Source organism: Rhododendron vialii, chromosome 3a (assembly GCF_030253575.1).
Source record: "Rhododendron vialii isolate Sample 1 chromosome 3a, ASM3025357v1".
Taxonomy (NCBI): Eukaryota; Viridiplantae; Streptophyta; class Magnoliopsida; order Ericales; family Ericaceae; genus Rhododendron; species Rhododendron vialii.
In genome coordinates this window covers 23753569-23778151 of record NC_080559.1, presented here as the reverse complement: position 1 = coordinate 23778151, position 24583 = coordinate 23753569, and the positions used below count along the sequence as shown (strand labels likewise).

General features: G+C 37.7%; 1 protein-coding gene across 2 annotated transcripts; it reads right to left on the bottom strand.

Annotated features, from left to right (window-relative positions):
• Nucleotides 1-8457: 8457 nt before the first annotated feature.
• LOC131320570 (clathrin heavy chain 1) lies at nt 8458-23417 on the bottom strand. 2 transcript variants are annotated; one of them, XM_058351300.1, is made up of 30 exons: nt 23070-23416; nt 22551-22755; nt 21725-21813; nt 21554-21632; nt 21283-21410; nt 20139-20237; nt 19940-20048; nt 18765-18844; nt 18462-18689; nt 18316-18381; nt 18085-18201; nt 17004-17201; nt 16773-16889; nt 16482-16541; nt 16019-16105; nt 15720-15803; nt 15502-15636; nt 15360-15422; nt 15176-15280; nt 14992-15104; nt 14603-14855; nt 14381-14517; nt 14025-14303; nt 12932-13934; nt 12189-12674; nt 11896-12066; nt 11624-11809; nt 10787-10909; nt 10457-10567; nt 9753-10353 (listed from the first exon to the last, which is right to left on the bottom strand). In XM_058351300.1, exons 1-30 carry the CDS (start codon nt 23112-23114, stop codon nt 10198-10200), a joined length of 5112 nt encoding a protein of 1703 aa, XP_058207283.1. In that variant the 5' UTR covers nt 23115-23416; the 3' UTR covers nt 9753-10197. The 2 variants fall into 2 exon arrangements, with proteins under 2 accessions (XP_058207284.1, XP_058207283.1); XM_058351301.1 differs by lacking the exons at nt 9753-10353; nt 10457-10567; nt 10787-10909; nt 11624-11809 and adding an exon at nt 8458-8505 and having other exon boundaries at nt 23070-23417.
• Between the last annotated feature and the right edge of the window lie 1166 nt (nt 23418-24583).

Here is a 24583-nt window from a genome sequence, read left to right as displayed (position 1 = left end):
TGAACAGTTCAGTAAAAAACTGCTCGGATCAAGCCTTTACCGATCATTTTTTTTTGTTGATTTCAAGTGGTACCCTTAAAATCACGTTCCGAACACATTGAGCGGCTCGGATCATCGCAAATCGATTGAAAAATGAAAAATCTGGACCATAAGAAAATCCGGGTGACTAGATCTGAAAAGAATTATATATATATATATATATATATATATATATATATATATATATATATATATATATATATATATATATATATATATAGGCAAGCGATAATGCCATGACTATAAATTTTAGTACGACGAACCTTTTTGGTAGTCTTCAATTATACCCCCTCTCTCTCTCTCTCTCTCTTCCCCACTTCAACGGTTCGACTTCTCTGCGTTTTTCTCTCTCCAAACCCAATTCACTCTCCTCTCATTTGCTTCACTTTTTTATTCTCTCACTTAAATTTGCCCCATCCCTGGACATCATCGAGGAGAACGGTACTAGACTTCTCAGATTGAAACCCTGTCATACCGCCGATTTGCACACAACCAGGTCGGCACCCTTTTTCTTTCGTTGATGATGACGTTTTAGTAGTCATTCATCTTTCAATTTTATCGATGCCATCATATCCTTCACGACCACGTAATTTCTATCATGATCTAAACAAATGAAGGGAAAGATTTGCAACTTGTCAACGTCATATATATATATATATATATATATATATATACACACACACACACACACACATACATACATACATACATACATATAGAGAGGGGGGGAGAGAGAATGGGTCGTATTTTTCAGTTTCTTCAGTCATTAAAAGTCTTTAATGTATTTGCATGAATGATTGTTAGTTCATAAAGGAAATTTTCTACATGGGTTATCACTGAGAGAAGAATCGCGTGAGATTTGGTGGGATTGGAAGAGGGAGAGAAAGGAAATGGATATGAGAGGCAAGATTTTTTCTTCTTCTTGTTAATGGATATGATGATTGATTGCAAGAAGAAGAAGCAGGAGAGAGAGAGAGAGAGAGAGAGAGAGAGAGAGAGAGAGAGAGAGAGAGAGAGATTGGGTTGCTCTAGATTTGACGGAAAAATTGATTTGGATGACTTGTTTGGTGTGGAATGGTAGAGTGGTCAATCACATTAAAACATCGTGGCCCTTACATAATGGCATTATCGTCAGCCTATAAATATATATCAGAACAGTTTTGGAAACCCCTAAAAAAACCCTTTAAAGTTTCCGATCGAATTTTGATGATCTGAGCCGCTTAATGTAATCAAAACGTGATTTTAAAGATACCCGCGAAAAATAAACAAAAAAAATAACCATGAATGGTTTCATTCAAATAGTTTCTTATTGAACTTTATTGAACAGTTCAATAAAAAATTGCTCAAATCAAGCCCTTCCCGGTTATTTTTTTTGTCAATTTCTCGCGGGCACTCATAAAATCACATTCTGAACACATTGAGCGACTCGGATCATCAAAATTTGATCGGAAACTATGAGATTGAAATTAAGGGCTTGATTTGAACAGTTTTTTATTGAACCATTCAATAAAATTCACTAAAAAACTGTTCGGATGAAGCCATGGTCATTTTTTTTCTTATTTCACGCAAGTACACTTAAAATCACATTCTGATTACATTGAGCGACTCGGATCATCAAAATTCGATCGGAAACTTTGAGAGAGGGGGGGGGGGGGTTTAGAGGTTTTTTTAGGGATCTCCGGAACCACTCTGTATGTATATATATATATATCGGGACGGTTCAAGAGACCAAAAAAAACACCTAAAAAAAACCTCAAATCTCAATCTCATAATTCCTGATCAAAGTTTGATGATCCAAACCGTTCAATGTGTGAAGAATGTGATTCTAAGGGTGCTCACGAGAAACTAGCAAAAAAAATGACCGAAAAATGCTTGATTTGAGTAATTTTTATTTGAACCATTCAATAAAAAACTGTTCGAAACTATTTAGATCAAGCCCTTTTCAGTCATTTTTCTTGTTGATTTCTCACAAGTACCTTTAAAATCACGTTCTGATCACATTGAGCGGCTCCGATCATCAAAATTTGATCGAGAACTATGAGGTATTTTTTTGGGTGTCCCCGGAACCGCCCCATATATATATATATATATATATATATATATATATATATATATATATATATATATATATATATATATATATATATATATATATTGACACACACACACACATACCACGGATCCAATGAGGGATCCCTTACCAGTCTACCGTGCGGACCTCCCATTTTCCGAGCAAATTTCGATGATCCGAGCCGCTCAAAGTGTGCAGAACGTGATTTTAAGGGTATCCGAGAGAAATCGGCAAAAAAAATGACCGGGAAGGACTTGATTTGAGCAGTTTTTTACTGAACCGTTCAATGAAAACTGCTCCGATCAAGCCTTTTCTAGTCATTTTTTTTTGCTAATTTCTCGCGGGTACCCTTAAAATCACGTTCTGATCACTTTGAGCGGCTCGGATTATCGAACTTTGATTGGGAAAGCGAGGTCCGCACAGTAAAACCGTGCGGGATCCCTCACTGGATAAGGACTGTATATATATATATATATATATATATAGAAAAGAAGAAGAAAATGAAGGAGGAGGGGGTTAGATCTTCATTGAAAAGGGTGGGATCGTGGTATTAAGAATGGGGAGAGAAGAAGACTGATTAAGTTTTGGAAAGAGCGAATAAAAAAACAAGTTTTGGAAAGAGAATTTGTACCATACAGGAGAAGAGGATGAAAATGATGGGTAAGAAGAAAGAGGAACAATAGCTTAAGTTTTGCTGTTGCTTTTGAAGAAACACAAACATATCATATATATTGAAAATGATGCAAAAGATTTAGGAGTATTGTTGTCATTTTTAATGTCTTTAGTGTGTGTAAAATTTTGAGTCTATGAATAGGTGTCTTGTGTCCTCGTTAGTTACTTTTTTTGATATATTGGTAAAAGAATATATAGAGCTTTTACTCTTTGTATCTTATTTTGAGATTTATCTCTCTTATGAATCTATTCATTGAGAGCACAAAACACCTATTTATAAACTCAAAACTCTACATACACTAAAAATGACTATAATACCCCTAAATTCTACTGTATCATACATCCCCTCTAAAGAAAACAACATGTCCTCAAGTTGGATGATAAGGTTACATGCATGTTTCTGTTTCAATACTACTATATATTTTGCTTACATTTGTGTATTAAAAGTTTTGGGTATGTGAATCGTGTATGTGAACTGTGTATTTTCAATCATATGAACTGTGTTTTGAATTATGTGAATTGTGGCTATGATGAATTGTACAATTGAGCTATGTGAGCAGTATTGGGGCTATGTGAAATGTGAGTGTTAGGGCTATGTGAACTGTGTGGGTTAGAGCTATATGAACTGTGTATTTTCGTGAGTTCTCGTAACAAGTTCACATAGGCCAGTTCTCATAACCAGCTCACATAGGCCAGTTCTCATAACCAATTCACATAGTCAGTTCTTAATTCTCATAGCCAGTTCTCATAGAGATAATTTTCATAGACAATTCTCATAGCCAATGGTATTTTTTTTTCACCTTCCAATATATCTCAAGAAATTGAATTTCCAATTCATTTTGGAGGAACTTAATTAGTCATCCTTTTTTATCATACTTATTTAGGTGTTCATCCTAATGTGTTTAAATACTTATCTTTTCATCCTCAAATTCAATTAAATCCTAAACTACCCTTTCTTTCTCCTAATTTTTCAAATCTATATATATATATATATATATATATATATCTCTCTAAAATCTTTTCTAATTATCTCAATTCTCTCCCCTCTTTTAAACATTTATCTTACCTAATCTTTTGAATTTTTTCTCTCCTAATCTTCTGTCTCATATTTTCATTTTTCTAAAATCTAAAAAGAAAATACAATTCTTACAAAAACGAATGTGTAAGCTGGAAAATATGACAAAACATGATCAATTCACAAAAGCATAGCAAAACCTGATTAAGGTAAATGAACAAGACAAGATCAATTAAAAAACATGACAAAATCGAAAAACATGACAAGTTTCGAGAAGGTAGATGAATAAAATATGATCAAATAAAAAACATGACAAAAATAAAAAAACATGACAAATTTTGAAAAGTGCAGATTTCAATCGAAGTAGATGAACAAAACATGATCAAATAAAAAAATGACAAAAAATCAAAAAACATGACAAAAATAAAGTAAATGAAAAATAATTTTTCAATTTTTTTTGCATCGTATAAAAGATCTCATCGAGATCTTCCAAATAAGATCCATATTGCATATTTTTAGATTTCAATAAGCTCATAATTTTTGAGCTTGAAATTGTCTTTTTAAAAAATAAGGATTTTTTTTGGGTTCTGGAACGGACCCTTATTATCCAATTTGAAAGGGGAACAGAAAACGTAAATATAGGAAAAAATAGGTAGACATTAATATATATATATATATATATATATATATGGGTATAATGAGTAATAATAGATTTTGAAGATGGAAACATAATTATTTTAAACATCTAGAATGAACACCTAAATAAGTTGAGTAAAGAAGATGCCTATTAAATTTTATCTTCATTTTGTTAGGTGATTTTAAAAGCTGTATACATAAATTGACGATTTTAAAAGCTGTCAGCATAGATTGATTGAGTTCTTTTTACTGGGACAAAAAAGAAAAAATTCCTCTCGACGCAGGTGCAAGTCCCATCCATGTCCATATGTGCCTAACAAACGGTGTGTGGAATGCCTATTATTGGGAAATCACGTTGTTAATAAATACAAAAAGATGTATGAAGGTGTTTCGGCTCCGAAGTGACTCAAAGAGAGCGGGCGTGTCAGGACTTGTCGTATCCAACGTAAAGGACTGAATGCCCATTTTCTGACTTCGAATATGTGAGGGCGATAGTGCTGCAACCTAAGGGCTGGATTGTAGCGAAGGTCCGTGATTTTGCCTCTACGAGCGAGGACTTAATAATTTCCTAACCGTGTAAGAAAAGAAGTAACAACGTAAAAATAACTTCATTATGTCGTAATAATAAAGTTGGGGATACAAGAGAGATATGAATAATTTTGTTATGTCGTAATTACAAAATTGGGGGTACAAGAGAGATAGAAATGAGGGAGAAATGAAATAATTGCTTCGATAGGAGGGTTTTTGGTTTTAAGCGTTGAGCTTGATTGGTGTGGAAACCATTTTTTCTTCTTTGCTTCTAGTATGTATAAGCCACGGCATTGCATGCAAAAGGGTTTGCTGGCCTTCTTCTCGTGATGACACGTGTCCCATGTAACTCCTCCACTTCATGGGATCATGGGTAGTTAAGAGAAGTTGTAAATATATTGCCCATGTGTTTTTTCCATCGTGGGCGATTTCTAGGAGTGAAAAAGTAATTACCCACGAATTCCTCCCGATCATGGGCGGTTGAACACTTAGTGGGTCGTCTCCATTTATTGTTTTCGTGGAACTGAAAGAACATGGGCTATTTGACTAGGTCAAATAGCCATGTGGTAGAATTTCCCTTCTAACAGCCTCTTATTTTTACTCATGCAATCCCATCATGGGCCTCCACTTTTTAAGGCCAATCTTTAATACTTGTTGGGCTCCCATTTAAATAACGCAACCCGAAGCCCAAAACTTTAGAAATTCAATTGGAACAAAATAAAATTAACCGGGCCTAATGAAAACTGTCTTGGCCCATTAATTTTAGTTCAATACATCTCTACTTTTCAGTCCAATTTAATTAAAAGATAATCAAATGGCCCTCCAATGCTTGCCTTGGACTGGGTGCCAAAAACGGGTATAAACAGAAGGCATCTACAAACTTTACAAATGTTCAAGCACTAATTAAGGTGGCATCCATACAGCGTTACTCGCAAGGGTCTTAACTTTTAGAAGACGCATGAAACCTGTGGGCTCGTTGAGTGCAATTGAACCAATGAGCAAAACTGAATGCGGCTCATACCCAAAAACTGCACCAACCAGAGATGTATTCATTTTTTCGACCGAAACAAGAATGAATAAACTAGAATCATTAGTGCATACAACATTTAGAGGCTTCTTAGAGATCACAGAGGCCAAAACCATCAGTTCAAGTCAGTTAGCCATTGGGGTAAAGGAAAAAGAGTCACTTAAAATCGCTCTTTGTATAGAATCTAATGATAAACTAAAATCATGGAGTTGCTGTTAGACATATCAGATCATTCGGATCCCAGTCTTAATTATTCATGTACAAATAGCTAATAGGAAGACACCTTCAACTGATTTTTCATGAACAACTAAAGAACCACGGAACTGATGCTATATTATCAAATGATTCGGACCCCAGTTCTATTGATGTATTGATCGATTTTAAATTTTCGGGAGCTATACCCCTTCAGAAGTTTAGAGTGACATTTTTCCGATCAAAAAAAGATTTAGAGTGACATCGATAACAACTGAATTTGGAAACTTTCAAACTGACAGCAAACTTACCAAGCATGCACCAAAAATTAATGGGTCAGTTTTCTCCTCACACCCAGGACTGCTGCAATAACTATCAGACCAAACAACTGTCATGTTCCACTGAGTTTTTTCTTCTTTTATTATTATTTTGTTTTTTTCTATTTTTTTTAGGAGGAATTTCAAATTATATTACCAAACAAAGAGAACAAGTTCAAAAAACCAATGGCATACCCTCCTTCCCACACCTCAGCCTCATCAAGGGAAAACCAAAAAACTAACATAGGACAAGCTGAAGTCCCCTGGAAATTTCTACTCCTACCAGTGTGTAGAATTTTTGTAGACACATTCCGATGAGTTTCTTGACTCGTAATTTGACTCTCTTTTCCTTCTTCTTTCATTCAACCGCACGGTTAAATCAATTAATGACTGATAACCTTTCAGCGAACAGTTGAAATGCTCAAAAAATACACAAGGAACACTAAGAAAGTATAAACCGAAAGGACCCTAGAATATCACAGAGGCGAATGCATCAAATGCAAAATACAACGTACAATGCTTTGGATGCTCTAAAATGTAAGGCAAACAATGACAACTCACCGAAAAGGATCATCCCCACGTAATATTGTAGCCCGGCTCAAGTTTCCCATGCTCAACTGTACCAAACGAACCCTGTTAAAAACAAAACACAAAGAAAGCAGATTAGACACTGTTTAGCAGCGATCCAAAACAAGCAGGCTTATTAATTTACAGCAACGTATTAACAACAGGCAAAACCAGGAATCACTCACAAAGAACACCACAACCTCTCACAAAAAATTTTAAAGGACAAACAATTTTGCAGGTCTTAACTCGACGTAGTCACCGACCAGATGGTTTCCACACAACCTCCCAATCCTTACCCAACAACAGATCGAAACAAACACACAAAAGAAGGATTTAAAACACGCTGAAATCTCCCATAACCAAAAGCAGCGCAAACCAACCACTGCCTTAACAACGACCAAGCCCTGAAAACCATACCCAGGACCAATCCAGAGCCAAAACCCAACCAAACCGCTACCACAGCACCACAAACAAATGAAATCGATAAAAGGAGAAATGTGTGTGTGTGTGTGTGTGTGTGAGAGAGAGAGAGAGAGAGAGAGAGAGAGAGAGAGAGAGAGAGAAATTATGGGCTGAACAATTTTTTAGGTCTTAGCTCGCCGCACCTACCAACCACGGGGAGCTCTTTGTAAAAAAAAATCATAGACAAATAAACAGAGCATATTGAAGATTATAGCATCAACCATGAACATATACAGTTCAAAATGACAGAAAAAGAAGTTCGTCAATGAGGTAAAAGCTTCCTGGTACGTACCTGTAAATTTTCAGAGAGAGATAGAGAAAGATTGGAACTTGTTGTTCCTGTCGTCTGAACAGTTAAACCAGATAATAGCTTTGATAACTCAGTTGAGAACAAAAAAAAAAAAAAAACCAGATTAAAACACTGCCACTGGATTTTGAGCACCATTGACAAGCGATCTAAGAGGTCGAGAACTCAAAGAAAAGAGAAAAAGCAGTCCATAGAGAAAAACCAACCACGAAACAAGCCTCAAAACCAGTCCAGAGAGAAAAGCAGCAAAACCAGGCCAGAGAAAAGAGAAGCGAAAGAACAAAGCTTTATATGACTTGTGTTCTCTATTCTTGGTGCACAAGCAACCAGTACAATCAAGTTTGCTGGTACTATTTGCTTCTCAAGGAAAGGAAAACGTATGAGGGCAAGAAAAAAGTACAAGGGTAAGTAGAAAAGAAAGAAAAATGGTGGCTTTGGCTTCTTGAGTACGAAAAAAGTACACGGTGCCATAAATGGTTGCTAAAATGATGCTTTAATATCCCTCCACAATCAAAACCAAACAACTCTGCAAGGGTATTTTTGACAGTGCACCTGAAAGATAACGATGGAGGATTCCTCCATCCTCCAAAAGTCAACCAATTCTCTTTTAGGATACTTCGCATGGATATACGCAGCAACACGCCTCATTTCTTAAAGCTCGTGTTTCTCAATCTACTCAAACGAATACCAAGGAGGTTTGTGAAATCTGACTCCACTACAAGAACAAAATGTAAATAGTTTCAGTTTAGGGTAATTTATATTTTACTATGTAATAATTTTATTTTGAACATTTACAATTCAATTGCTCATCTCCTTTACACCATATGATGTCACTTGGCGCAAATCATGACAGAAACACTTGTTATCTTACGTATTATCTCTTTAAGTACTTTACAAAATATGGCAGCATAATGGTGAGGTCAAAGGACCACTGGAAAATTTTGATCTAATAATTTTTAAAAATATTTATGGCTAAAACGGGTCATTGATAAAAAGAGTAGACACTCATACTTGTATCTTATTAATGAATACTATCGAGGGCAACATGGTAAAATAGCAACCCACAATCTATTGCTATACTCTCAAACACTACTTTATTGTAAAATCTATTCTCCACGTATCACCAAACACTGCACCAACTTCAAAATTTGTCCTAGCCATAATCCAAAATAAAGAATTGACAATGCAAAATGCAACATAAAATACTATCAAGGGCGGTCTTCCGTACTGTCCATTGAGCTCAGTGGTTGAGCCAAGGAAAGTTGTTACTACCATTCTACTACAAGTACTTTTGCTTAAAGTGCATCGAAGAATATGCTTTTATTGAATCACCATAACTTGATGGTGTTGTTTACCTCCGGACCGTCCGTCTCAACAATCTACGATCCAAATTGCTCGGTCTGTGCGTAATCTCAACATCCATCCGTCTCGGCAATCCAAATCATTGATTGCCGAGACAGACGGTCTAGATGTGCGCATCACCAACCCCCAATCCAATCAAAAGTAGCTTCTTCAAACCTTTAAAAAATACTGTCAGAACATCTCTTGACAAGCTGAATTAAGACAGCTTGAAACATTGACGAGGTCTATAACATGAAAAAAAAAACCAAATTTCACTTGTTTAGCTGATTGCTGATAGCCTGATTATGAACTTTTTCACTTGTCAATATCTAATGTACTTTTTAACACTAGATAGATAACCACAGAGTAATTTAGGAATGACTTGCCGCCCCCAATGAGTCAGGACAACTACAGGTCAAAATCTGGGATAGATTATACAGCAATATGGGCTGAAGTCTGTAAACCCTGGCTCAATCAAAAAATCAAACAAACCAAAAATGCCACTTAATGAGACGATAAGAAGAATAGGCCATTAAGAGAAGGAAGAAAAAAAACGGTACAAGGGACTCCGGCAGAAGGGAAATAAACAAAACAAGATATTCATTGGAAAGGTTGCTAATTAACACCGGAAAAAAGAAACAGTAAACCAGTCTTATCAACCCCTGCAAATTTGTTTAAAATGTCCCAAATTGCGTTCTGTCGACCATTTCAGTACAATACGAAGAATCCTCAGCTTCCCGCTTGCCAGCTGCCAAAAAATACCTCCTACCCGGCAAAAAAAAGTATTACAAAAGGAATATATCTACCCAAACCTCGAACTACAAACAGAACCTCAAATTATATCCAAACTAGACCGAACTTCAATGCCTTGAAGCTGCTTTCAACAACAACAAATTGGGGGAAAAGCACGACGGTGCAAAAACATGGAACCATGGACAACCGAAAACCCAAACTGCTAGCATCCCCCTCCACATGAATGAATTACCCGTCATCAGTTAATAATCTACTGTATCACCCACAAAATCAGTAGGAGCCCATTGGTGGCATACCAAATGGTGGCATTGGTGGCATACCCATTCCCCCCATGGTGGGTGGTGGTGGAGCAAAACCACCACCCATACCCATGCTTGGCATGGGGGGTGCAGGCAGGGCAAGAGGAAGCAACTGAGCATACATATTCTGCAGAAAAAAATTGCACAAACCATCCATTAGCTCTTTACTATTTAGTGACATTGATGTCCAATGACTGCATCCAATTAGAAAAGGTATTCAAAGCAAAAACCTGTTGTGCCATTATATCCTTCTCTTCCTTCTCTTTAGCCTTAACTTCACTGAGAGCTTCTAGTTTGTCCTTAATGAGTTCATCGACCTTGCCCGTATACTCCCGGATAAACTGCAAGTGAGAGAGAGAGGTTAGACTTAGAAGGAAGTCTCAACTATGCAAAATGGTGATACGGCCAAGCAAGCTCTGTTGTATCACGCGATTCAGTAACAGAGTTCGGGCTCCAATAGTTTGACATATCACCTTAAAAAACAAAAAGAAACTAGAATGACAGTTTTGGGTTTTGGCCCCTTTCATGGACAATTACTACACAAGGAACAAACAAATTACCTGTAACAAGTATGGGAAGGCAAAGTCAATCATGTTCTTTGTCCAGGCAAGTTCAAGAGCCACATCTGGGCGTATCAAATCATAGCAAACAAAGAGGCATGATGCAAAGCATTCCTTCTTTCCCTGCAAAAAGCACATAAACATCAGCAACTACAACTCAAAAAGGCGTACCCATCTCAACTGAAAAGTTGCATGCTACTAACACGCACGCACGCACGCGCACAAACACACAAGCACGCCCACCCAGAGAGAGAGAGAGAGAGAGTACTTGAAGCTGGAAGATATGAAAAAGGTGGAATAACAAAATCATTCTATTTAGAGATGGTGGGGGCAGTAGACTTAAACATTCAAGCTTGCCTAACCAACAAAAGATTTTCATCAAGAAGTTAGATTTTAATCAGGAAAAATGTGGAAGAATAAACAAAGTGCCACTCAAGGAAACTTAAAGTTTTCGACGCTGACATTGCCACTCAAGGAAACTTAAAGAACTTCTGCTTCAATTGTCAGTGACACATTAGATGGGGAAAGGTTAGGCCTTTCCATCTTCTCTACTTTCCTTCCCTCACGAGGTGAGAAAACTAGTTCACAACCAAAACCATTAACCTCACAAAAAAAGAAAAAAAAGTGCACAACACAAACAACTAATATTGATCATGGTTCATGTCAATCTTGTGAATTCTTAAGTTTCTTCTCTTAAAAATGGCCTCCAATGCCACCCTAACAAAAGGAAGTCGGTTCCACAAAGTTGAAGTTTAACCGCAACTGCACGCTATTGTACTGATATAGTAGGGACTTAAAAGCGAATGGAAAGCATGCATTTCAGTTAGTGGTTGAAACCTGGTCAATGAAGTAAACAAGCAACTCCTCTGCAAGGTCGCGGTCTCCTGATTGTGAGGCAGTTTCCATGGCATCTTTGTAAAGATTATCTTTCTTTGACAAGGCGATGGATTGCTTCCATCTACCTGCCTTTTTGTAGATATACGCAGCAACACGCCTCATCTCTAGAAGCTCATGTTTCTCAATCTGCTCAAATGAATGCCAAGGAGGTTTGTGAAATCGGACTCCACTGATAAGAACAAGTGCAAAATATAATTACATGTTACAACTACCTTCTGGGCAAGTCCAATCTGATCAAAGCTATCATGCAAATCAATAGATTCTCGTAATCTGTCGTAATCTTCTTCCTCAACATAAATTTCATTCAAAGCTTCATTCACTGCAGTCACATTATTGCTCTGAACTGCAACCATGTATGGCTTCACAAGAAGCAGGTGACCAGCCTGAAACAAAAAACGAGGGAAACGTAAGTTACCAAAAGTGACCAGTAGCTTCCAAAGAGATTTTCGAGCCATGAAAAACTTCATAGCAATAATGTAAAAAGCATTCCAGGAGAACAGCAAACCTTTCGCATTATGTCAACCACACGTGTATGATCCACGCGAAGTGCGAGCACATTAAGAAGATCATTTATAAGATCAGGATGCTCTTCCAAGTAGAAGTGAACAGCTTTGTAATACAGCTCCACGTTAGCAACTTTGACTGCAACATCTTTGAACTGCATGTGGTCCCAAGCTTCTGGAGAGTGATTCATGATGGTAGTTGCAGCATTATCAAACTCATCATACTGAATGTACAAGTACGTGAGTTCCTTCCAGTGCTGCTGTTCATCGCAAGCTCGAATGAGCTTGGGAATGTTGAGACGAGTTGAAAACAATTTGATGTGTTCCATAAGCTTCTCATATCGATATCTAGCATAAAGGACACCCAACTCCGTAAAGATGCCCATATGAGCACGTTCCAATCCCAATCCACTCTCCATAAGGGATATTAGCTCGTTAAAGCATCCTCTGTTCTGATAATATTCACTAACCTCCTCCAAGTCATCAACCTGCAAATTCATAGCAAAACGAAAATATTAATATACCAACGAAAATCTTCAAGAGTTCTATTCTTAGCAACATAAAGCAACAACAATTTTAGGCATGAAGCCTGCACCAAGAGCAGCATATTACAAATGGCAGCATGCCTACAACATGAGAGTAGAATCTCTGAAATCAAGAAATCAAAACTAAGACATTATCCAAATTAATAGCTATAAAACCTTCACATTTTAACTAGATAACCTAAAGAAAACAATATATCAACCTGTATGATAATGTTGAGACCGCATATTTGAGCTAAGCGGAACTCCTCGGCATCAACACAAGCAAAGCAAACTTCCTTCCATGTCTTTGAGCTATTCGCTTTCCGTGCAGCATCAACAGCACCTTGGAACTGCCTAAGCTTCACGAGTGTGCAAGCCAACTTGGCCCAGTTAGAAGTAAAAGCAAATATTATCTTCGCAGCCTCATACAGCGCCTCATCATACAAGCGATCACCAACACTTGGAAGATTAGCGACATTAGGCATGAGAATAAATTCCTCAATCTCACCTAGCCTATCAATCTTTGCATATGCATATATGAGCTCACTGTCAACCTTGGGTTCCTTTGCCTTCTCTCTAACCATTAGAAGGTACTTTACCAAGTCATGGTAAACATCCGCATCCTCAGCAGCACGAATAACCTCTAGGAATTGAGTGGCATCATCTGCACGAATAAATGACTCAATTGCCTCACTCACTAATCCCTCCCTGAGTTGAGCCTTAGCCACCTGACTCCAAACAGCATCTTCTTCAACTCGGAATGCAAATTCAACAGCCCGATCAATGCTTCGTATGTTATCCAGTAAGACATTAACTGCCTGGACATTCAAATTAAATTTCTTGAAGATTGCAAAAGCTTCTTCATACAATTGGGCTTCAACTGCAACTTCACCAACAGCAGGCCCGTCAAAGTTATCCAGTCTATTAATGTAATCCATAACTCTAGACGGATCAGCCTTAATGGCTGTCAAAATGAGCAAGTTTTGCAGATTAAAGTTTCCACTGAATGCAGAGTTTTGCAGCACAATCTTTTCCAGAAGCTCAATTAATTCATGAGGAAGATCAGCAGTCATGAAAGCTTTAACAGCTGCAGAAACTTGTTCTGGGCTCTTGCTTTCAGGCAAAGCAGTTGAAACAACTTGATCAATGAGCTGTCTTCTAAATTCGTTCTCAGGGGTTAGAACTTTCTCCCACAAATCACCATCCATCCTTTCAACCACATACCTGAAATACAACACAAGGGTATATAAACCTCCACACAATGATCAAAACCATCAATTTATATTACAAAAACTAAAGCATTAAGTCACTAACCTGGCTTGTAATTTAAACAATGAGTTCTTATTGGTTACGTTGATAAGTTCATCATCACATTGCCCCCTGCGGTAAGCAACAACGGCGAGGGTGGGATCACGCTTCTCACAATATTTTCCCACAACGCGTGAATCATAATAAGGATTGGTGGTGAGAAAGTGCTCTGGATTATTGTTGCTGTCTATTATGATTTTACCCAGGGCATTGTGGACATGTACATCTTGGCTTCCCTCGCTCACAAGATGCTCTAAGAATTGAGTTAGTAATCGAAGTCGATTCCTGGAATGCAAATTAGTTATGAGCATCTAAGGCACCATGAAGAGAAAAGAAGGGTGTAACACACAGTGAGAAACGACCTTTTCTCGCACTCCTCAACCAGTGGCTCAACTGGAAGCAGCGAACGGACAGATAGAATTAGGCCTTTTATAAAATCCTCAGGACACTCATCATCCAAAAGTTGCCCTACAACTAAAGGAGCATTTCCTGGGTTTACCTAACCACCAAAAAACAAGATGAGTTTAGCAGCAGAATCTTCTTTTGAAGTGAGAAAGAGGCCCACATCCTCACAGAAATCGTACCTTTTGAACATATCCTTCAATGTAGCGGAGCATGTTGTTTGAATAAAGGTAGTGGGTGAGATCTGGAACAAATCCAAAACGATCACACACATTTATAAGTGGTCGTGCATCAGGAAGCTTGGCTTCCATCAAGAAGTTCTTTGTCTTCTCAGCATCGTAGAAGTTTGATTCTCTGGTCACACGTTCAACCTCCTTGATTTGTCCCGTCTTGGCAGCTGCCTCAATGTACTTAAAGTGGATGTCCGGATCCTCACTGTACCAGAATACAAAAAAATAGATATATTAAAAAAAATAACAAAGGGAATCGAAAACAGACCCTATTGTGGACAAACTACTGCAACTGACTTCATCCCCCCAAAAAATAAAACTTCCTTTTCCAAAAATATTACCTGGAGCTCAAATATGACCCCAAGAAGAAGTACAACCCTTCATATGACTTGAATTGCTCAAAAAGCTTTATGCATGCATCAACTCCCAACTGATCTGAATATTCCTTGGCAACCTGTAGATTGTCAGGTTAGTTTGCTCAAAATAAATAAATGTCATTCACATACAATGAGCCAGTCATGGTACCTGCACAATAATCTGAAGGTTGCCTCTAAGATTCACCAATAGAAGGTCCTTCATGCACTCCAGAGCCCACTCCCGAGAAAGAGTCCCAAAGAACTCCACAAGAGACTGCGAAAGACCTAATCAATCAGTACAAGTCTTGTAATTCCACACAATCAAAAGGTCAAGAGCATTGGAGAACATATACCTGTGGCTCAATTGCATGAGTATTCACAATCACACGTTTAATATCCGGCAGTTCAGAGTAGTGCTGCAAAGGTGGCAAAGAGTTGTAAAATAAGGAAAATTTTGACTCCATTATAAGACTGAACTTTTTGAAGTCATCTTACCTGAAGAGCCCGCACATAAAGACCAGCTTTCTCACAAAGTTGACCAATACGAGGACGATCATAATGACTAAACATCCCATTTGCTAAAATAGCATCCGCCACATTGGGGAATGTAACAAGGTTGATTTCCAACACCTGTGTAAATAGGAGAAATTATAAAGTTGGAAACTGGAGCAACAAAAAAAGATGTTCGATGTTCATAGACGAAGAAAAGTAACCTTTGTCTGAAGGAAAGCATGTTCTGGCAAATTGGGTTTCAGAACATCCAACAAAAATGCTGTTGCCTCCCGGATCAAATTCCTCTACAAAATAAACAGAAAACAATTTGCAAGCAGCAATTTTAGCGCACACAAAAAAATTACAGACAGCATTTTACACCTTAGAAGGCAACAATCAAAACCAGGAAAGCAAAAATACCATAATTTTCAGCACAAACAACTCTAGTTCAAAAACAAATTAGCCTGACATCATTTAAATATTCAAAATGGAAATGGAAGCACATTCACAGAAAACAGACCTGAAGAAAGAGATCTGTTATTGTGTTGTAATCAACTGGACAACCTCCCTCCATTTGAGACATCATTAATGCAAAATTAACAGCTCCCTGCAACCAATGATAGTCAGTTAATTAATCCAACATCCAGATACCATTTTATGCCACAGGATACTTATGTGGTTGCAACCGAAATTCCAACAAGATAAAAAGAAAAAGATCACTTTTTTGTAACTCGAAAGCAACTCAGTTCTTAACGTGTTGATAAGTAACATCGCTTAAGTTCAAATAAATGACATGCCATAGTTTATAAGCAACACGAAAAATTAAGATTCAACACAATAGGACACTATTTGTGGCGTGATCAACAAAAAATGGACTTTGACTGCTTACCAAAAGTAAGGAAAATGTCTGGGCTTTCTCTGATATATTGAACATGTACCAAAGACGTATGACAATCATATATACCTAACTTTGCATGCATTACCTGGGGATCTGATCGGAGAATTGTTTGCAGGAGGAACAAATAATCAGGTGTATATCCAACCTACAGCAACATAAAAAAACCCACGAAAGATAAGCCAATTCTGTTGGAAGAAAGTTTATAAGAATTGATTATAACACTATCCTGTTGACTAGCAAGGCAGAAAAAATAACACAAAGAAACACAAGAAAAGGTCACAGTCCCTCTATGCCCCAAAATTCCCAGCAGAGGTGATACAAGAGATATCTGGAGACAAAATGCTGGTATACCAAATAACATATACGTAGCACTCACCTGCTTGGAGTATATCAGAATTTTGTCAAACTCCCTCCGCTCAGCAAAAGCTGCAACGACTTTGGGAGTTGCTCTGGCTTTTATATATATCTTCAATGCGAGGTCATTGTCCACAGTCTACAATATAATGTTGTTATAGACATCACAAAGATGTAACAATTTTTGTCAGCATAACAGCTGTCGGTACACTACAAATCACTATATAACTTCCATAGTCAAAACAAAAAGAACCTTGACAAGGTCTCCAAGCTCTTCACTACATTCCAGCTTGTCTTCAGCCAACCAATTCTCCAAAAGATTCTTTTTGTTCTGATTCACAACAAGGCGTGATAACTCCAGCGACTCAAATGCATTAAGCTTCCCTCTAGTTAAGAGAGTACCAAAGTACTGCAACAAGGGTGGTGTTTGCCCAGCTTGTACAGGAACACTCTGCAAGTAGGCCAAACAAGGAAATTACTTGGTTTGACCTTTAAGCAAAAACATTAGAAACACTATAGATGGAAGCAACTCAGCCCGTATAAACTGTGTTACATGTCCGCAACATACGCCCATTAGCTCGTGTAATATTATTTTACACTGATTCCACCTCTCTCCATTCCAAGCCATGTGTTAAGCATTGGAGATTATTTCAGCCATCTCAACCAGATGTTTTTATCAACTTCTAAAAGGTGTATAGGCTTAATGCATGAGAAAATAAAAAGGAGAACGTAAAATAGAATAAGACTAAAACTCACGCCAGACATCAAAACAAATATAAAGTCTGAAGATTCAAGCTCTTTTACACCCACCCATCACCCCAAAATGAAGAAACTCTTAACTTTTATTCTGTATGCTTTAATCCCTCTCATAAGCCAGAAGAATCCAGGAGTTTACGTCTTCAAATTCAAATGTAACAGTACATTCTTGAATTAGCAGACCAGGATACCTTATTGAAAATCACGGTGGTTGGAGACAATTTCATGTCAGTATAAGTTATCTGATACCAACAAGCTGCAGGGTAGAGTTTCAAGGGGAGGGAAGAATATTATTATTACTTCAGAAGAGAACTTAAAGCATTCAAGCCAGGGGAAAGTTTAGGGTATTGGTAATACAAAAAGTAACATGCTTCATGACTTTAACTTCTCGCATTGCAACATTTAAAAGTGAAAACGCAAGCATTCAAAATTTAGCAACTTCGATGAGCCAACAAGCGGTTTCTGCATTTCTTATCACGTGATTTAAGAAAAAAGCAATCTAAATTTTTCACAAATATAAATAAAAGATGTTGCAGTAGTTTCTATACTGATCGACATCTATCCAAACAGAATAATACCTGAAACTTGGCAACTGTATCAGGAGTGCGAAGGATGCCTTGTGGAGATTCAGCAGCAAGCTCAGCAGCCTCCTTGTACTTTGTTTGAGCAAACAATTCTTGGAAACGCTGAACAACCTGAGATATTGCAGAAATAAAGGTGGGTAAGTTTTCACTTGAAGAATGATACGTATAACTAATAATGACAATCGAGCGAAAGAAGCTTCTCTGCGATAGGATGAATCAATTTACCAAATTCTCTGCACCGGGTAGATTTCCTCTTTTGGCAAGATTGACAGCAAGTTCCAGATTGTTCAACTGTATGAATAACCAGATAAAATCAATAAGCAAGAGTTGGTTGTCCAATAGATAAAATGTTAAAAGACTTGGTAACATACTTGGCCACTGACAAAAGGCACAATTGTTGCTTCATTCACAGTAGCAAGTAACACCTGGCCTCGCCTATTGATGGCATAGAAACCTCCAACTGAAGAAGCTTCAGCTGTGAGAAAAATGGGATCTGGACTTATCCTATTTCTGTATACTGCAGTAGCTGTTTCCAGGTCATAGACGAAAAGAAGTCCCAGCTTGGTGATCACATAGATCAAACTATACTTGTGGGATATCTGCCAAAATGCAAAAACCGTTATGTGAAACTGCAATGCACCACACAATATGGAGAACCTCGAAAGAAGAAGCACCTGCATGGCAACCGGAAAGTCATCCGCAAAATCTGGAGGAAAGAAAAGATCTGCCTGCTTCTTTGAGAAAGATGGTTTTCCTGCAAAGAAATACATACATATTTTTAAGAGGATAAAATTTTCTAATTCCAAGCACGAGAACCACAGAACCACAATGGTTTCAAGAGTTGAAATTAATTTGTTTGATGAAGGAATATAAATAAATAAATAAATCTATATATATATATATATATATATATATATATATATATATATATATATATATATATATATATATTTCAGCCCAACTCTAACTTCCCAAACATAAAATCTCCTCAACTGAATATTCAAACCAAACATAAATCATGATACAAATTTCTTTTTGTGTATGGCACTTCAATGTTGAGCCCATCTTCTACCGGACCCCAGCTCATCCCTCAAGACTTTTGCCCAATATGTGAGTATGTGACATAATATGTTATTCTCATTCTTCAGCGAATTCCGAACAATAATAACCAACAAACCGATCATTCAACTCCGTAACCTGACAAGTACCTCAATTTCTAGCATTATCCCTTAGAAAGTTACCATGAAAGAAGAATAGTAAGATGCACGTCTCCTTAAAAAGTTGAATAAGACTTCCAGCATTATCCCTTAATTTCTACCTCTAAAACTACTTTTAATCATATATGAGATGAGAGTAAGTTAGTGGAAATTTACATACTTTTTTCTATGAAATTTGACTTTTCAAAGAGAGCAAATAATTTGAAACATCCCAAAATAGAATCCTTAGCAACAAGATGGGACGTAGGGAGTATATATTTAGGTACCGAACAATCATCTTTTATTTTCTTTTTGATTCCCCAAAAAAGTAAATCTACAAAATGTTTAATCCTTCACATCAAAACAGAACTAAAATGACAGCTTTGTGGGAATCCCAACAAACAAAAGCAATTAACTCAGTGCCACAGGCCCAATTCAACCATTCACATTTCAGCTAAATATATTAAAACTGCATACTATGTCTCCTCCAGAACCCATAGGTGTTTAGAATTGATACATCACCATACACAAGAATATAGGATAGATTACTTTCACATAAATGAAAAAAAATGTGGCCAGAAAAAATGACCTCCATAAGAATATAAATATAACAAAAGGGAAAAACACAATGAAAAGGGCAAGAAAGTATGAACCTGGTTGGGCACCAAGCTCAATAACATGCAACTTTGACGTAATCTGTCCAGCATTAATGGTCTTTGTTGCAAAAGAAATGAGAACAGAAGGATTCTCATTCCCCGGAACCTGTAGCAATATACCGAAAGATACTATCACACTCGTGATTGCAAGAGAATTAATTACTCTTGCAAGACAAGTTTAAGGAAACAGACTCACTTTGAGCGATGCAAACGCAGCAGCATGTGCTTCAAGTGCTTGACTGCGCTGCTGATCCACGGAAAACAGTTGCATATTTCCTTTGACGAGTTGCGGTCTCTACAAAACCAGAATAAAAATGAGAATTAGTTAACACCCAAGGTTACAACTTACAAGCCCATTTCGCAAATACAATATGCATTAAAAAAGAAAAAAAGACGAGGGAATTGTAAATAGTAAACAGTCCCTACTTCTTCCCAGACTTATTATGCCAAAAACACAGATAAGGCCCATGAAAACTAAGACACTTCTAAGGAAAAAAATTCTTAACAAAATGATGTTGATAGCTGCAACAGAAACAACTTATCAAAAAAAAAACTGCAACAGAAACCACGCAAAAGAGGCGAATCAAGTAAAATTCACCTTCATTCAACCAGAATACCATTAATTGATGGTATTGCAGGAGCAAAATCGAACTAAGGTGAAAATCCAGAACGGACCAGAAGTAAGAGAAATTGGAACAGAAAGCAAAAAACATAGAATCCGACAATCCACCCCCACAATCCAACAAATAGTTATCAGTGTCACATATCATGAAATTGTATAAACCACAATAACACGCTTTATATGACCATTCTTTTTCATCTCCTTTAATTTCCTGTGCCAAAAAAGTCAACAAGTACTTGTTTATAATTTCACAAACAGCATTTCAATGAATATGGGTGCTTCACATAGAATTACCAGCTCCTTATCTGCAATGTCAAAGGGCATACTGAAAGGAAAGTTACCATGAAAGAAGAACAGTAAGATGGAGCATTGCTAGTGAGATCTTTAAAACAATTTGTAACCCTAAGCACACAAATTAATTCCAAAATAACTTACATATGCCATTCCAATGTTGTGATGATCTGGAAAAAAAATCCCTAAGCACAAATTACAGCTAAATTAACCCACGGAACTACCCACCTTTTAAGGAAGAGGGCAACTTACATGAGAGGAACATGTTTTTGAAAAATGGTACAGATAAAAGTGATAAAGACAGAAAAGAATACAGAACTTGGTCATAATTAACTATATCACACTGGCTTATTGCATGCACTGTTTATTCGAACGATAGTGCAACACCTCATACTTTGAAGCATAAGCATCGTAACCTAAGAAGTACCTCTGTCGAGCCAGGAGCAATTCCAATCAAAACCAACCACTTTTCCGTAGGATCACATCGATAGTTAATTATTTGATTGTTGGCCAAATTAGCTGTTCTATCAAACACCTTTACTGGTTCAGAATCACCTACAGGGAAGATGAAGAACAGATTACAACGTACAGTGTGGACATAGAAGCAAGACAGAAGTTAAGCAGGGTAAAGGACACTAGTAGAGTTAAACAGGGTAAAGTACAATATTGCTCATTCAAGTGAAAGAAAGGCGTGTTACCTTCAATGGACCAATGATAAACAGAGGTTTGTGTGACAAGACCCAACATCTTTGGAGTAATCCACTTCCAAAAAGCAACCTGTAAAAATAGCATGGGAAAGAACTAAGGAAACCTTCAATAATGCACTTGGAAAATGCACGAGGCCTTCTATGGGAAAAATAGATTGGCACCTGCTCTGGCATCTGATGTGATTTCATTTTTGCTTTCATCTCAATGTTAAATATCTGCAAGTGATCCTGAGTAGTTCCCGGAAGTTGAGCTTCAAAAATATGAAAACATGTCATGAACTAAAAACAGTCCGAAGTTACTTATTACTGTACAATGCAGTAATATTATGGCCCCAGAAAATCATATTTTTATCCCTCCAAAAATGTGCCACCAGTCCTATCATGAAGGACAATTAGACAGGTGTATCTCCATTAACTAGAGTGTGTTTTTGAGTAGTCTGACCCTGAGAAGCCAACTGTAATTGCCGCTGAGAATAAAACACGTTGTGCCGGGTGACTGGAATCTGGAATCCTCTGCGGAGATGGCATCCCTCACAAAAACCCTAATTTGATGGCCTTAGACAGGGGTATGTCCATTAACTAGAGTATGTTTTTCATTCCCTAGAGAATATATTTAAAACATGAAAAGAAGCAACATGCCATTGCCAAAAGAAACTGGATCACGTTCAGATTGTACATCCACTCAAAATGATACACCCAAGGGAAGTGACACCCATATCTATGAGACTATGACTTATTCAGCGAAAAATTTTAAAGTGCAAAAACTACTGATTGGAGTCTTGGAGGAAGCAACATTAGTGATGCTTCATGCATGATCACCCCCAACATAACAAAGATTGAAGTTGGAGACTCGTCAGGGTGAAACACTGATTTGTGAATTGCACTAAAATGAAAACACATAACAAGCATTGGCGAAGTATTTTTCGCCAACAGCTTCCGAGATTACACATTCTAGAGACGTATCAACTGAGCAAAGCAAGACTAGTACCTTTTAGAGCTAGAATCCTGGAATTGGGATTCATAAGGGCCGAATCAGCGGTGATAGGCCTCCTCAACGGCTGCATGGGCATGCTCATATCGATAATCACAACACTGTTCTGCGGCGAGGTTTCCCGAACGCACATATACTTATCCGATTCCATCGTGACATGAGTGAAGGTGATGAACTGAGGGTTGATCCCTACGCTAGGCAGCTGCAATAACACACACCACAACAAATTCCACAATCAACACCATGTATTCGATAACGATGCAATCTTCTTCTACATTACATCACGCAGCTGGTTTTAAAGATGTCCTACGTGGCATATTTGGCGGGTTGGATTTTTTTGAATTCGTTTTTTCAATCTACATTACAGATCTGGAAACAAATTCCACAATACTGATCTACAACGAGCTCAACGCAAAGTAAGTGAAGCCAACTCACTTGGAACAGCAATCGGTTATCGAAATTCGGTTAAAATACGGAGCTAAAAGCGTTGAGGAACAAGTGGAAGAGAGATATTACCGTCAGGGCCTCTTTCATGCTGATCGGAGCATTGGCGGCGGCCATGGCGGCGCGATCGAGCCTCCGTCAATGAGAACTCCGATCCGCGGTATCTGAAATGATTAGCCGCCAATTGAGAGGGGACTCGTGAGGGATCTGAGGCGGCGGAGGAACCGTTGGAGTGTTGAACCCTCCGTTGGGGGAATTCTGGAGAGTGAGAGAGATTGAGAGATCTAGAGAGAGAGGAGTATGGTATGGCTATGGGTGTGTAGCAGTGATGTGAGGACGGAGGTGGAATCGACTCGATTGAGAGTCGAGGAATGGAAGAGAGAGAAATCTGATCTGAGGGTGTTTGACGTTTGATAGGAGGAGCACTAAACTAGACATTAAAAAAAAGTTAAAACCCCCCAAATTGAACGACGTGTTAAAATGTGCCTTGGTGCGTTGTGCGCACTGGACGGAATAATTTGTTCTCATGGAGTATATTTTATGTATTAGAGCATTCACAATATAATAATTAAAATTAAAATATTGTTAAAATTAGTAATATGTGTTTAAAAAAAGAGTGGCACTAATGTCACCATGTTTTTCTTCAGGGCTACGACAGTTTTTGTTTCCTGACAATTATGCCCATTAATCCTTCTCGTTCGACTTACTTTTACTTCCCCCCTCTCTCTTTAAACTGCACGCTTAATACTGTAATTTTGTAATCACAATTGATGCCCGGAGGAGGAGACTACTGCAGAGGTGAAAGATTCGAGGTCTCCGTTCTGGATTCACTTGGCAATCATTGCCGTTGACCTTCACATCTCTACCTACACCTCAGTTTCTATCGATGAAAAAGAGACAATTTACACTTTCGAACAAAGTGTGGAGAGAGAAGATCGATAATGGAACAATTGAGTTTCCTAATATTTTCAATTTTCTATTCTATTCATCATTTTTTGGAACAAGTTCTCCATTTCTTTTCATAGAAAGATATGTTATCTGCAATTCTGTATAGATTTAAGGTTGGAAGTACTGATTTACTTGAATGGGTTTCCCGCAAGGGGGATGCATTGAATAGGGATTTAGTATGGGCGCTTGTGTCTGGTTTGTAGTGAGAGTGTACAGAGGAGAAGCAGAGTTGGGTTCCTTGTGGGGGCCAAAGAGGAGAGGGAAGGAGAGGATAGAATCCATTCGACTGGTCGTCGTGGGACGGTATTAACTTATTAATGGTTGGAGCGGTGAGCCACCCGATGGGAGGAAGAGGGAGAGAGGCAAAGGGGTTGCAAAGTGGACAAGTGAGAGAGAGATGAGTTCTCAATTGCTTTGACTCGGGGGTAAAATTGTCAGGAAACAAAAACTGTCGTGGTCCTAAAGAAAAGCATTGTGGCATTAGCGCCACCCTAAAAAAACTCATATTGTAATAATCAAAATTAGTAATCTCTTAATCAATAATCAAATTTGGACATTTGAATAATCAAAAGTAACAATGTAGGACTTCATATTGCTAATTTTAACAACTCTCTAAATAAATTAAAAGCTAACGTGAC

Bases quoted from the DNA above. Each gene is read 5' to 3' on its own strand.
- LOC131320570 (XM_058351300.1), bottom strand. From the start codon at position 23,114: ATGGCCGCCGCCAATGCTCCGATCAGCATGAAAGAGGCCCTGACG. The intron at 18,845-19,939 runs GTTCATACTTTC...ATTTCTTTGCAG, and splicing joins TGAGCTTGGTGCCCAACCAG to GAAAACCATCTTTCTCAAAG. The intron at 16,542-16,772 runs GTGAGTGCTACG...ATGTTGCTGTAG, and splicing joins TTCTGATATACTCCAAGCAG to GTTGGATATACACCTGATTA.